Here is a 15,469-nt window from a genome sequence, read left to right on the forward strand (position 1 = left end):
AAACTTGAACATGCAATTGATACTTGGTTTTCCCCTATCCACTACAAGGAAAACCACTTTTTCCAGCACCAAGAATCGTCACAAAAAGTGGAACTTTTCGTTGCAAAAAGCCTTTTGCGTGGGTTTTCGCCCGTTGCACGTTGGTTGCCAAAGAATGGTCACAATTACTTTTTTGCAACGAAATTGTAAAATCGTCACAAATAAAAGTTATTGTGTCGGCCAGAATGTCGCCACAAAAAGTCAAAAAGTTCGACCTAATTGGCTGGCTTGACGGACGAAGGAATGGTTCATTAAACTTATTTGTGGCGAGTTTTTGTCGTCATAAAAACAATATATTTTCGCCGCAAAAGGTCATAACTGAATTTCGACGATTTCTCTGTTGCTGAAAAAAGTTTTTCTGGCGAGTATATGTGGCCGCAAAAAGTGCATTTCATCGCCACAAATAGCGTCTTCTTTTCCAGCTGTTTTTTCAGTCGATTTTTTTTTTTTTTTCGACGGTTGTAACATCGTTGGAATATTTATTTGGGTCGAATCACGGTCACCGTAAAAGACCATATAATAGTGTTGAAAATAGTACAAGATTCAATTTTCGACGTGGATAACATTCGCTGCATATAAGACTTATTAACCATTTTTTTGGTTGAAATTGTTCTTTTGGGGCAGTATTTTTTTGTCGGATTTATTTTGTCAAGACAGTATTTTTACTCGAAACTCTATTTTTGGGACATCCCAAATGGCGTTGAAAATAGTTTTGTGTACTAATTAATGTTGGGAAAAAATGAGAGACATTATATGGTTACCCAACAATATTAATATGACTTTATGATAAATTAATGCAGATTAATTAATGATAAATTCTCAATTATAATCTCCTCAATGTATTCTTTAAAGAATTTTTGCTATTTTCAAATAATAACAGAAGTAACATTTTGGCTATATAGATATTCACCATTATTGGATGAATATTCATAGTCAAGATCAGTATGGAAAAAATGATAATTACCATATTTGGGCAGAAACTAGAACATGATTGTTGTCCAACTTCATTGATGAACTATATATTGAACTCAAGTCAAATATCATGTGGTGGATCAACATCTCAATGCATACTGGATATAATATCAACAAGTCTAATATTTACATTAATAAAGTAACAGATCCATATTAAGTACTAAACATATGACTTGTCACATGATATTCCTCCATCTATGTAGGAAATAAGTCCCTATATGCTAGCATAATTAACCTTATATTTGGAATCTATCTCCAGCTGGGCTGCTTACTTGATCTGAAGTTGGTGTTGCATCTACTTTATCATTGTACCATATTGCTTCTCAATCATGTGAGCCCATAGACAAAGAATCTTCTTGGATGGTTATACTTATCATCTACCCATAACTTGATGTTGCCTAAAACAAAATAGAAGAACCAGTTAACATGGATTACTACAATTATGGACAGCATCATTCAAATATGTTATAACCTTATACAACAAAAAATCATTTCCCTACAATTATCTTATAAGAAGCTGTACAGAAATTGTCAAATACTATTGGTAAAGGAAACTACACTTATTTGTTTGCCTACTGTCAAGTCTTCTAAGCCAAACATGGTGAAGCATTAAAGATTTTACCCACTAAAAAGGCTTTACACAACAACATTTTTTTAAGGACACAATATTGCACAGGAAGTTAGTAGGGACTTGAAGCATCTGGCTTATTTGAAGATAAGCAATGATTTTTAAAAATACAAAAACTGCTTCAGCACAAACACAAAAAACTGCAGAATAGCCCATTATAAACTCGATCCATCTAAAAACATTACATATGCAGGGACATTCTAAGAAACAAGAAAACATATGCACAACTTTGATAACATGAAGTATTGCAAGAAAACCCAAAAACAGCCTCAGTTCGTTACCTTTCATTTGTTCACTAAAAGTTTGGAATTTACAAAAGCCATCCACAATCATTCTTCTCAAACTCAATGCTGACAAGTCTCACATGCATAACCACATCCACTTTCAACAAACATCACTTTATAACACCTAGAAGAAGAGGAAAAAAATAACATTAATTGACACTACATTTGAAATAATTAAGAGAGGCAACAACTGGCAGTTATCAAACTTAGAAGCATATTCAGAACTGAAAATTTCAGTATTTACCTATGTCTTATGCCAACACCCAGTATGTGTAGCAAAATGGCAAGCAATTTATCATACACAAGTTTTCTACATTTCCCAAGAATCTAAACTATTTGAAAATGATTTACTCAATATGAAATTGCACCTAGATATATATATATATATATATATATATATATGCATGACTTAATTTATATATTTATACATGTAATCAATGGAGTGGATAATATGGTTCTACTCACATGATTAATATGCATCTCCCATCTCTTGCATCAAACCATATAGCCATCAATTCCACTTCACGACGTTTGGTTGACCCTCCAAAAGTTAGAAAATATTGCAAGCCCAACTAGGTTACTACACTGTAACTAGAACCCATTACCTCTAGCCTCAAAAGCAAAATACTGATTCCTGCAAAAGGATGCTAGCACATCAATCTCAAAAAACACAAAATGTTTTATTAGAGCTTGGAGGACCTAATATCCTAAGCAATAGGGAGAGAATCTCCCCGTGACTGCCTCTCGGACATTAACATGTTTATCAACTTGTCATACTCTTGTTGTCTCTCCAAAAGGACCCTCACATCTCCCCGTAATTCTGCAACCTCATTCTTATAGTATGCAGCCTCTTTTACTACTTCAACATATTGTTTATCACGTTCGCTGTCTTGTTTTTGGATAGACTCTGGTATTATCATCTCTCCTAAACCTTTAGCATACCCAGACTTATGTCCCAAAACATCTCTAAAAACCCATGTTGTTGCCTCTGTTGTACGAACTTCGGGTTCCAAATCAGACAACTTTCCAACCATTTTGTGCTACACCAACAAATTTTACGTTACTTGTAAGCCAATGTACTTAATTAACTGAAATATAAACTGAAACAAATAATTCAAAGAACTTGACTACGAAAATGAATACAAAGCAACCTCCAAGGAAATTGCTCACATAAAGTTCTTCTGTTGTGGGCGACACAAACTGGTCCTTCTTCTTAGACCAACGAACTTCCTTGTAAAAGTCCACTAGGTTGCTTGTAGGTGACTGTTGTATGTCAATTAAAATATACAGTTCATACTCATTTTGTGTTAAAAGTACAGATAAAAGTTCACTTATCAAATGAAGGCTGATACAATTTATATACCTGCTCCTCTAGTATTCTCACAAACGATTTTCTTCCAGTTGTGTGATTAGTTGTCAGCCTCTTTCTATTCTCTGTATTTTGCATTGAAACTTTCTGCCATATGAACAAATAGAAGTCAGTTATTATTTTAAACCAAGTCAATAATGAACATAAAAAAAAAACTGATGCAATAAACTTCTGTGTCCAATACCTTGAATGCGTGGCTTCCCCACCTCCCGCATAACTTAACCCACACCAAGGGATCCAGCAAGACACACCCATTGGCCAACGCTTCTTCATGACTTGAATAAGCCAAATATTTTGTAAGTAAGAAATTTTATTGGTTATTTTTTCCTGGGAGTGAAAAAAACTTCAGCAAATTACTAACATTAGTTTGCTACATAACGTTGTGTTAATATGCATCACATAGCAAAGTGTGTGGAAAAAGACTTTTCAGATTTGACATATTGAAACTTGAGTTTATGCATGTGAAAAACTGCATTTTTCTTGGAACTTAGCAACTATCTAGACTCAGGTATATGTATAGTAATACGTAAATGAGTTGAGAAGAATTTCATAGAAGATAACCATGACTTCCATGATGAATAAAGTATCCTATAAAATGCCATCACCTCAATTGAGATACGTATGATTAGTACTTGCCTAGTTAGTTTGTTGATATATATATTAACTATAATTTCTTTTTAACTTACTATTAATCAGTTCTGGAATTAATTTTGAGATCCTTTTCTTCATTTAAAAGGGGAACAAACATAAAGTTTATTGGTATTAATAGCTCTAACCACCTATATGTTTCATAGAGTAGAGGATAGCTTAGCTGGTAGAGCAGAGGATTGAAAATCCTCGTGTCACCATTTCAATTCTGGTTCCTGGCACATTATTCAATTTGTATGAGTATCAATTAATGGATATGGGTCTATATACATATTCATTAAATCTATTTCATTAAATATATCATGATACATACGTGTCTTAAGATATATTCTTTACTTTATAGCTTAGATGAATAAAGATTATATGTATATAAAGTATGTAAAATAAAAAAGAAAAAGAAATAGATTTAGTTTCCTCTTCTATTTTATTTGTTCATACTATGTCTCTTATCGTTCAAAACAAATGTTAATAGTTCATACATAACATTTAATACTTCATACATATTAAATGGATAAGGATTTGAAAGAAGTAATGGGCTTCTTGGGTTTGTTATTGAGTGTCATTTTGATGAGTCTTCAATCTGAACTGAAAGGTAAGGATGAATATTGGGTTCCTCTCTTTGAATGGCTCTAAACTTCAAATCTAACCAAAGACTTGAAGAAAAATGCAAGAAACTGGTTTTGTGGGGGAGCTGGGCACGCACCAAAGAAAACTTAGGAATGGATGGAGTTCACTTTAAGAGTGTTTCTCATGCCTCTTTTCATCAGAAAAAGTGGATTCCATTCCTAAGAATATAAGTAAATGGCGGATTGCCAAAAATTTGTAGGCAAGTAAGATGAGATTTTATTGAGAATGAATGAATATTAGGTGAAGCCTATGTAAATGGCTTAAAGCAAAACATTGATGCTACATAACATTCAGCCAAAAATAGATAAACTTGCAAATGTTAAGATGCCCACTTCTTCTATTATCAGCCAGGAAGTAAAAAGCCAACTATGAAATGCCATAACGGAAACATAACATTTTTGTTTCCAAGAAACAACCAAATAATCTAAACACTTATATTTTTTCAAACTTTTCACAGTTGTACACAAATTAATAATTCTATATAATTCACAAACATCACTTTATCAGGGGAAAAAATTACCTTGATAAAAGCCAAAATTTGTTAAAAATCAACCTCTGGATTTTCGATTATGCCAGATTTTGGATCATTCCCCATCATACAAAGTCCCAAAAATTGCCATTTACATTACTGCTAAGGGATGGAATGGCTTACGAAGAGAAATCACAAAAACCTGCAACCCAAAAAATAGAGAAATCATCATCGCATGCTCAAAGGAATCTCAAAATCAAATATGGGATGCAAGTTCATTACTCATGAATGGTGCTTGAAATTTAGTCGGCAAGTGGTATGGGATGATGATTTCTATATATACAAAATTATATATGAAAAACCTGCAACCCAAAAAAAAGAGAAATCATCATTATCCTACCGTTGAAATCAAAACCTTGCCGGAACGAGGAGCTCATGTCAGAAATTAAGGCTTTTGTTGGGGGAAATCGAAACAACGAGAACGGCTGTAGATGACCCTCGAAAAGGAGATGGGGGATTTCTGGAAAACAAAAAAGGACCAAATGTCGACGTAAGATTGTAGAATAAAAACTTTATTTTTTGCGTCGGTTGATTAGTATCGCTGCAATATGTTTATTTCGTGGATGACCAGCCGACGCAGTAAAGCTATGGTTATTGCGACGGTAAAATCGTCGCAAATGATGAAGAATCGCCGTAGTAGATTGAATCACTGCTCCTTGATTGCCGATCCCGTAATTGTCGACGAAAACTTGCAGCGACATTTTAACCATTGCAATTAGGTACCATTTCTGACGATTTTGTTTGCGACAATGCCAAATTCGACACAATAAGTGGTTTTCCTTGTAGTGATCCTTTTGTTGGCAGCTCTCTTTTAGATAATTACGACTATGTCATCCATCAAAGAAAACAAAATTGCATGAGTGTATCTATTTCTGTAAGTGTCTAATTCTCTTTAAACATTTTTTTTCTTTTTCTAAATTTGAAGTTTGATGCTACTACAAACTATTTAGTGAGTAAAATTAGTTCAAACTTAAACATTGGCAGATTCTTTTACATTAAACTGGCTTCTCCTTCTCCCATTCGACAAATATATAATACCCATTTACTTATCGAATTCAGTTCCTGTTTTTATCAATTTAAAACCAATCTAAATAGACTTATTTAATTGTTAGCACATATGTTGTTCTCCCAAATTTAAGGACAAATTCAATGGCAGTTTAATGAAGTTGAGGTGCTAAGTATAGAAAGATAATTACTATAATTAAGAAACAAAGTGATAATTGATATATAAATCGCATAGAAAACCCATGTCCTAGAAAGAACTAACCCAATCAATATCCTCTAGAAAACCCAAATCCTCTAGAAAACCCAAGTCCAAGAAACAATTAACCAAATCAATACCCTATAGAAAACCCACGTCCAAGAAAGAACTAACCAAATCAATACCCATATCGTACAGATTCTTCAAGAATTTATTCATTTTTCGAAGAAGCACATTTGGAAAAATATCAGTACCTTCATAAGAGGGAGCGACGAGACTTATACCTGTGAGAGGGACAGCGCTGCATCAACTTGTTGGCACAAAGGAAGGGGACGACAAAGCTCAAGCGGAAGGAGATGGGGGGAGTTCGGGAGCAATCTCTCGAAGGGGAAAACGGAAAAGGGAAAGGGGAAAAAGGTTTCAAAAACTCTTCATTTCACAGCTCTTCATTTTTGTTGTCCAAACGACGTCATGTACAATTTAAGTGAAACGGTGAGTTTTTGCCATGTAGGGAGTGCGTTGAAGTCCCGGACTGCAAGAAGAATTTTCCTAGAGTAAAACCGATGTTGTTCTCTAGTCAATATGCTAGAGGGATACTACGTACTTTCTTTATACTGGGTTGGCACATTAGGAAATTCCAATTTAATAGAAACCCACATCCTTTATTAAATGCCTTTCTCCAGCTGCATAGCACAGCTTTTTTTTATTTTTTATTTTCTTCCCTTACCAAATGTATGTTGTATGGAATCTATAACATACAGTTTGATGCATGTGATGTATTTTAATAATACTATATATAATCATGGGTTGTACAAACGCTGCACATTCCTTTTAAAAATAGTAAGGTACACTATTAAAAAATTAATTTTTTTTAGGATCTCATATTTATGGAGTGCACATCACTTGCACACTCTATGACTATAAATATCATTTATCATATTTTAAACGAATGTCCAATTAAACGACAAACAATAAAATCACTTAAAATATGTGTTACAAGTTGAGGTATCTCGATAAAATCTAAGATAAGAATATTACAAATATTGAGTATATTTAAGGATTATGTGTTATATAAACGTAAAGATATCAATATATTTATAAAAATAATTTACCAACCAATATGGCCCTCCCTACTACAACAGCTTGATATAATATTATAAAGGAATAATACTACTCTTATCACTCTATTTTACCACTTTGATTTTTTAATTCTTTTTTTTTTTTTTTTACTTAATGATGAAGAAAGTATTTTTTTTAATAATATTATTGTGATTTTTTTATTTTCTTAAAAAAATATTTAAAAGTACTAAAAAATACATCTATGAAAAAGAAAAAAAAAATTATAATTAACGGTAGCTCCCAGCGGTAGCCGGGAGCGGTGACTGTAGAACGGTTCGTTATAAAGTGAGTTATGAATTTCAGACGACAAACAACCACATCAATAGAAAGTGACAGGAGATGGGAAGAGAAATGATATTTAACATAAGTTTCATGCATTTCGTATGAAAAAATTATTTTATATATTAATGGTGGGTCTTTTTTTTTAAAAAAAGGAGTGTGCGAGATTTACACACTTTACAACTGTATCGAACTAGCATTACTTGATAGAAAATGCGAATGCCATAGATGTGTACGTTGCATTCCTCCTTATGTATTTATACTTCGCTTGTAGCTAAGGGCTCACATGGATATGAGAGCATTGGCATTAGATTGATCATTTCAATTTTCAAAATTTAAAGAATATATAACTTTTTAATTTTTAGCTAATCACTTAACACTTAAAATTTACATTGGATTAACCATCACGTTTTCTATAATAATAAAATATTATTATTTTTTACTATTTATATTTCTTTAATTAATTTTTTATTTTATTTTCATAATCTTCAACAATCATATTCATTTTCATTTTTACAATCCAACAATCTATAATATAATAATCTCATATGTATATATTTGTGTATTATCTCATATGTAAATAAAAATATCATATGTACAATCCATAAAAATCCTATATAATATAATAATCTCAAAATATAATAAAATAACATATGAGAAAATCACATGAAAAGAATGTGAATGATATAATTGCCACAGTACATATTTGAAAAGAATGTGGATGATAATCTCAAAATATAATAAAAAAATATATTTAGACTGTACATTTCATATTTGAAAAGAATTATAAAATTATTTTAATTTATATTTTAGATAAAATCAGTTTGACTAATTTAATATAGGTTAAATGTGGATGATATCAAATTTAAAAATAAAAAAGTATTTGGCTAAACAAATACCAATAATATGAGTAACCAGGGGAGGGGCATGGCCTGGCATGGCATGATCCCTTCGGTTTGAAGATGTCATCGTTGATAACATCAATCATGCATGGCTGATGTGAACATGCCATCAACTTTTGTTGTTTCGGGCTTAATTACTTTTTTATTCTTTTCATAAAGTTTCAATAATAATAATAATAAAAATAAAAATAAATAAAAAGACATCCTACAAGTGATAACTACAGAGTAGCAACTAAAAACTTATACAACACGTTTCAACAATAAGTGGTTGACTTATTAAATGACTAAAATATAGATATATATATATATATATATATAAAGATAAAACATATAATTACTCTATTATTATGAAAAAGAAAGTTTCATTTAAACTAAAACTCTCTGCAAAAAGTTAGATAAACTGCTGATCATTAAACATAAATACAAGAAGAAACATAAAGAACAGATAATTTAAAGTAGCTACAAAATGTTAAAAAGCAAGATACCATGCATGGCCTAAGTAACAACTTGATGCTCTTGATTACACAGAGAATATCAGAACAAGACAGCCAGCTTAATTCCATGGACTCAGGCAATCAACGATTCAACATCAATATGCACCCACCCACTAAACAAAAAAAAGTTGATTCCCCTTGAACATGAAAAGAATGCCTTTATATATATATATATATATATATATATATATGCGAACTTTGGCCTGCATGCAAGCTAGCTAGCACTCACAATGCACAGACAAAATCCCCATTTGTCTCCATGTCGTCTGTGTCATCATCATCTGCTTCTATCTCGTCAAAATCCATGCTGCCTCCATCAAGAATATTATCATTCCCACCAAGTTTGGGTCCCTCACCTGGTTTCCTAGCCTCTTTAATTATGGACAGTATTTCTTCATTACTTTGGGACGAAATATCACCATTTTCCAAGCCACATAATTCATCTAATTCATTCTCGACTGTCAAGTCCTTCAAGAACCAGGGATGCTTCTTAATTTCTGGGATGCTTATTCTCTACATGATGACAACATGCACGCATGCATGAAACTTAAATCAATCACGTACAAGGGATATGCTTAAATCTCAAGTTTGAAACGAAGTTTGTACTAGCGTTTCTAATTCATGCATGCATGATATATCATACCTTTTCTGGGTCGGCTACAAAGATTCGAGATAAAAGATGTCTGCAATCCTTGGAAATACGAATATAGTCTGGAATTGAATAGTTGACGCTAAGAACCCTCTGCCATATATATATTTGCAGTACTTAGCATAATCTTTAATTTTCCTTTTAAAAGCCATATATGCACGCACGACAAGGATATATGCATCTGGAATATGGCCAACTGGTTATATATACCCAAAACTAACCTGAAGAGTTTCTTTGAAATTTCTTGGATTTTCTGGATCTTCAAAGGGATAAGACCCAACCAGCATCACATATAGGGTAACCCCACAAGACCAAACATCTGCGATCTTTAAAATTTTCGGGGGCCAAAAAAAAAAGATTAAAATGATAAGGAAAACCCATAAATTAAGAGAAAGAAGAAAGGAATATAAATTACTTTCCCATCATATTCCTTCTTTGACAAGACCTCCGGTGCAATATAAGCCGGTGTTCCTACAGTGGATTTGGGCTGGGAATGTAACACAGATGACTGCAAAATAAGGCAGGACCATGTATTATAACGAGAAGTGTTATTCGTAAAATGATTTTATAAAAATAAATTTATAAAATGATTTGATTTGACGTGATCATATTTTTAATTATAAAATTATAATAACTATATCCTTTCTCATTATATATTAATATTTTGTTGAATATTAAAACATGAATGATCAGTAAATTAATCTAACCACCTTGGAATAGCCAAAGTCACATATTTTAAGACGTGGTGCTAAGCTTCCGTCTAGAAGGGTGTTTTCCAGCTTCAGATCTCTATGGCAAATTTCCTGAAAAAAATAAAAGAAAAATAAAAGGAAATAATTAATAGATATAAGATAAATTATCCTTTTTACGATATTTTGCATATATATATATATATATGAACTAAAAATGATTTATACCATCGAATGGCAGTAACTAACTCCAGAAATAAGTTGTTGGAAGAAATATCTTGCCTGCATGCATTTTACAAACAAACATGAATTAAGATCAATTAAATATGAGAGGAGAAGTATAGCCCATGTTAATTATTTTTTTAATACGCCACATTATTCAATTGTACTATGCATGAACATTCAATAATATTATATAATAATTAGGTCCTAACTAGCTACTTTGATTTAAAAACAAAAAAAAAACTTTGTCAATAAAATTTATAAATATTAAATGATCAGCTAGTGATGATCATAAAATCCAACTCGATCGATGAAAAGTTCGAGCTAGAGTACTATTGTTCGAACAAAAATTCAATGAAAGAGATCACTTGCTCACTCAAACTCGACTCGTTTAATTATACGTACCCTAGTATATATGCATGCCTCTCGTACGAGTCATTACCATTACAATTAAATACAAAATTAATCTAATCATCTCCTACAAATACATGACATTAATTTTGATTCAGTACCTCATCCTCGCTGAATCTGCCAGCATTGCATATTCTTTGAAATAGCTCTCCTCCAGCAGCATATTCCATGACCAAGGCTAGATGAGATGGTGTTAGCAGCACCTGCATGCATGCATGCAATTAAAGATGATCACATGCCATGCCCCTCTGTTCTACTTAATATATATATATATATTATATCGTGTGTGTGTTTGTGTGTGTAAAACGTACAATATCAATATTAATGCTGCAAGTGTCTACTACATGATCGATATTTATAACTGTAACTTGTTTTCGCTAATTATAGTGTAATATTATACGTAGGTGAAGTACCTATCGTCATCAATCGTGTCCCACGCACGAGCAAATTAATTGCAAAGTGAGCATGGGCCAATAAATTTGATGCATGTGTGCCTAGCTAGCTAATTGACAACTCAATAATCACGTCAATTTAAAAGTCTTCATTTTGATTAGGACTCGGAATATTGTTTTATCATTGTTTGATAAATTCAATAATTAAATTGCAATAATTTATTTTAAAAATATTATTTTACATAGATATCATTTTTAAAAAAAGAAATGCTCCGACACTTTTCTCTACCTCTCTGATCATCTTCATCAATACTACTATCACTCTGTCATTGCATCTGACAGGGGACTTAATTAAACCCTATCATCAAACAATTAATTAGGTCAAACAATCCTATTATCATCATGACACGGCCGGACGGACAAATATAGGGAATTTTATTAGTTTAAAAATACCCTAATTAATCTATGTGTCCGTTGACCACTATAAATGGATTAATAACGACGCGGCAAAGTGGTACTTAGCTAGAGCCTAGTATAGAGTAAAAATTAAACAAGCAATTAGCAAGCAAGTACGCCAACATATATAATAATTCTATCCAAAAAGATAAACTCCATGCAGCTAGGAATCTGATTCGTTTGAAGAATTCAACCTAAGTGGCACACATGCATGCATGACCAATATCAAAATAAATTATAAGTAAACAAACGAATAATTAGTTAAAAGAATAATCTTTCTATGATTGATCATCACGTACGGCCTTGATCTCGACGAAGATTAATTGGGAGAGAATTAAAGTTTTAGCTCATGTTCTGCTAGCTAGCTAGATCGTTCATGTATATATATGAAAAATGATGCATTCAATCACCGGGGTAAACGCCGCGTAAGCGGTTGTTGATGTGGGAAAAAAAAATCGAAACGAACCATTTCACTCCATGGCCTTCCCTCAAATTTTTTTCCCTCATTCCCTCTCTCTCTGCGTTTCCTCTCTTCCTCAGTCCATGGCCCCCTTCTCAAGAACTCTCTTTCTCGATCCTTCCACGAAGCGCATCCTATCGAAGACGGCAATTAAGTCCATCCTCTCGAAGCGCCTCCCTTGCCTCGACGGCACGTCCCTCTCCTCGAAAAACCAGGAAAAAAATAAAAACATGCTGAAAACTAAAGCACAATATCTTATGTATACGACCAAATTAATAAAGTGGTCGGGTACTTTTTTTGAAGTAATTCTCTGTAGTTGGGAGAGAACTTTTCATTGAACAAGTACTAATACAAGGCATGCGTAATCACCAATGAGCAGCACAGATGTAGATTTTGATGGAAAAATGGCCGCAATCATGCATATATAAAATCTGCATCCATCATGTGTAAAAAAAATGATATACCTCCTTAAACCTTATTATATTGGGATGCTTCAAGGACCTGTGATTCACTATCTCCCTCTGCACGTGTTCATCAATCTGCACCAACTCACAAAAACCCAGATCAATATCTATCGAATTACAGCAAATACCAAAAGCGAATTAAGTGGGAAGTGAAAGCTTTAAGCAAACAAAACGAAAAAAAAAAAAAGGGACCTTTTGACCTCTCTCGATATACTTGACAGCGTAGAGCTGATCAACAGTACTCCATTTATCCCTCACCAGCTTAGCCACCCCAAAGTTTCCTGATCCAATATCCTTCAGTCTCTCATACCGCTCCATTTTTTCTTCTAAAAGCGCCTGTAAAAACTAAGAAGTACTATTTCTACGTATGAATAGTAAATCTCTCTTTCTCTCTCTCTCTCTTGTGTCTCTTTATCTCTCTCTCTATTTGTTTGCTTCGAGCATCTCCATGGTTTTCTATGCCCGGCCTGCCCCCCTGTGGAAAGTCTTCGGAAGCGAGGACAAGGATGAGCAGGAAGTACACGTGGCTTAATACTAGATGATATTATAATTTCGAAAGGAACTAAACAAAACTGTGACCAATCACATATGCTACTGATCTGCCAAAACTGCTTTTATTGCTTTACAAGAGAGCAACGTGTCCACATGGGCTCTTCTAGTTCAACATGATTTAACTTTAGCGGAGTGCTATTGGTCGTATTTTTAACACTGATTTCAATAATGTGATGAAATGAAATGTTTTAAAATGAATTAAATAAAATATTATTAAAATATTATTTTTTAATATAATTATTATTTAAAAAGTTGAATTATTTATTATATTTTTTATAAAAATTTAAAAAATTATAATAATGATATGATATGAAACTATTTTTATATCCAAACTAGTGTTTAGTCTTTTTTATTGTTTTTTAAAGTGTTATTAAATGGTGAAAAAATAGATAAGTGTTATTTATATGCATAAATCCTACATCAAAAAATTTAATATGATTTATTAGATTTATATATTTTATAATAAAAAAATTACGAAATGATGAATTACATTAAATCAGTAGGTAAATTTTATTATACGTATAAGATTTATGTGTACACCAAGCATTTCTCTAAAAAATATATTAAGTGAGAATAAAAAGATGATGAAGGCCGATAATAATGGTCATATGGATGATGAATAGTATTTTTTATAATTTATACTTAAAAATGTGGAAGCTGTTTTTGCTCATTAAATAAATATTATAATATTATTGAATGTCATTATCTTGAAAGTAATGGTGAATAAATTAATAGAATTGGTGATAGTTGGTATCGAAGGAAATCGCAATGTTTATCTACTAGTAACGTCCACGCGTGCACGTTAGTCTTATATTTCAATATTAGGGCAGGAAGAGAAGTTCGAATTAGAATCCAAAAGCCAATGAGTAATGTTGAACAAAACAGTTTTACAATACTAATTACGTAAATTAATGTGGTTAGTTTTTTGGCTGATATATATATATATATATATATATATAAATATATATATATATATCTATATATATATATATCTATATGTGTGTGTGTTTATCTGTGGATAGAAAAAGGTAAGCATATTATATAGTCATTATTTTTCATTTATTTTTTAACGCCTAATTTAGCTTTCGTCGACTTTTTTAATAGAGAAGATCTAAGCATAAATCTTATAAATAAAATTCTATACACTGAAGTGGTTTAGATCCCCCCTCGGATATTGAGATTGTCTCATTTCATTTTATCTCAACGTCCAAATATCACTAAAAAATAAATACTTTTTAATTTCAAATCTTAACTTTTTCTTCCTTCAAAAAATAAAAATCTTAACTTTTTTATCTAATCATTTAGAGTACCGCTACATCCACAAGGGAATTATACAAAATAATTGCACAAACTGTCGTGACTTCATCTAATCTGTTAGATTTACTTTACAATCTGACGAGTTATTTCAAGTCACATCAATTTGTAGAATTGCTTTTATGTAATCTCTTTGTGGCTTAAGTATTTCCCTAATCATTTATACCTAATCATTACTATTTGTCCAAACTTCTAGACAAAATATAAAAAATAATTCAATTTTTTCAAATCCAAAAAAATATATATATTAAAAATTATATTCTAATAATATTTTAACTTTATAATGTTTTTATTCAATTTTTTCTCTCATTTTTTAAAATTTCATAAAATATCTTAACTCAAACTATTCACTACTATTCACTAATAACTTGACTATTATTTACAAATATCTTATCTCATCTCATCTCATCTAATTAAGAAAGTAGGAGGTGATTGTTTCTGTAGTTAAGAAAACTAGACATGGTTTCAGGTGGGGCTACTTGACTTGCAATTCTGATTAGCTCGCAGGCCGAAGGTCCATTGACACAGGCGGGCTGGACAGATTTTATTACAAAGCATTACAGGGAGGGAGGGTTCTTGCTTAATTTTATTCAACTCGGTATGTACCCGTCCGCCCACATGATATATATAAATATATATATCCCTCTTTATACTTAAAAGCGGCTATAAATAGATGAACAGTGATGAACAGTGATACGTTTTGACACTTGTTCCGCGTAACACCATCTCTGCATCTTCTTCTTCTTTTGGTCTTCTCTTGATGGTGCAG

The 15,469-nt window shown here is 32.1% G+C and overlaps 2 protein-coding genes across 3 annotated transcripts; both read right to left on the reverse strand.

The window, feature by feature from the left end:
* Positions 1 to 1,091: 1,091 nt before the first annotated feature.
* Positions 1,092 to 3,546, reverse strand: LOC109007609. The gene is made up of 6 exons (XM_018987354.2): positions 3,477 to 3,546; positions 3,287 to 3,379; positions 3,094 to 3,186; positions 2,389 to 2,963; positions 1,921 to 2,047; positions 1,092 to 1,409 (listed from the first exon to the last, which is right to left on the reverse strand). Exons 2-4 carry the CDS (start codon positions 3,368 to 3,370, stop codon positions 2,631 to 2,633), a joined length of 510 nt encoding a protein of 169 aa, XP_018842899.2. The 5' UTR covers positions 3,371 to 3,379; positions 3,477 to 3,546; the 3' UTR covers positions 1,092 to 1,409; positions 1,921 to 2,047; positions 2,389 to 2,630.
* Positions 3,547 to 8,988: 5,442 nt separating this feature from the next.
* Positions 8,989 to 13,397, reverse strand: LOC109007618 (serine/threonine-protein kinase SAPK1-like). Of its 2 annotated transcripts, XM_018987365.2 has the most exons (9): positions 13,027 to 13,397; positions 12,835 to 12,909; positions 11,164 to 11,265; positions 10,658 to 10,711; positions 10,451 to 10,543; positions 10,156 to 10,248; positions 9,962 to 10,066; positions 9,735 to 9,833; positions 8,989 to 9,604 (listed from the first exon to the last, which is right to left on the reverse strand). In XM_018987365.2, exons 1-9 carry the CDS (start codon positions 13,150 to 13,152, stop codon positions 9,317 to 9,319), a joined length of 1,035 nt encoding a protein of 344 aa, XP_018842910.1. In that variant the 5' UTR covers positions 13,153 to 13,397; the 3' UTR covers positions 8,989 to 9,316. The 2 variants fall into 2 exon arrangements, with proteins under 2 accessions (XP_018842910.1, XP_018842914.1); XM_018987369.2 differs by lacking the exons at positions 12,835 to 12,909; positions 13,027 to 13,397 and adding an exon at positions 12,377 to 12,808.
* Positions 13,398 to 15,469: the final 2,072 nt, after the last annotated feature.

Source organism: Juglans regia, chromosome 10 (genome assembly GCF_001411555.2).
Source record: "Juglans regia cultivar Chandler chromosome 10, Walnut 2.0, whole genome shotgun sequence".
Lineage (NCBI taxonomy): Eukaryota > Viridiplantae > Streptophyta > Magnoliopsida > Fagales > Juglandaceae > Juglans > Juglans regia.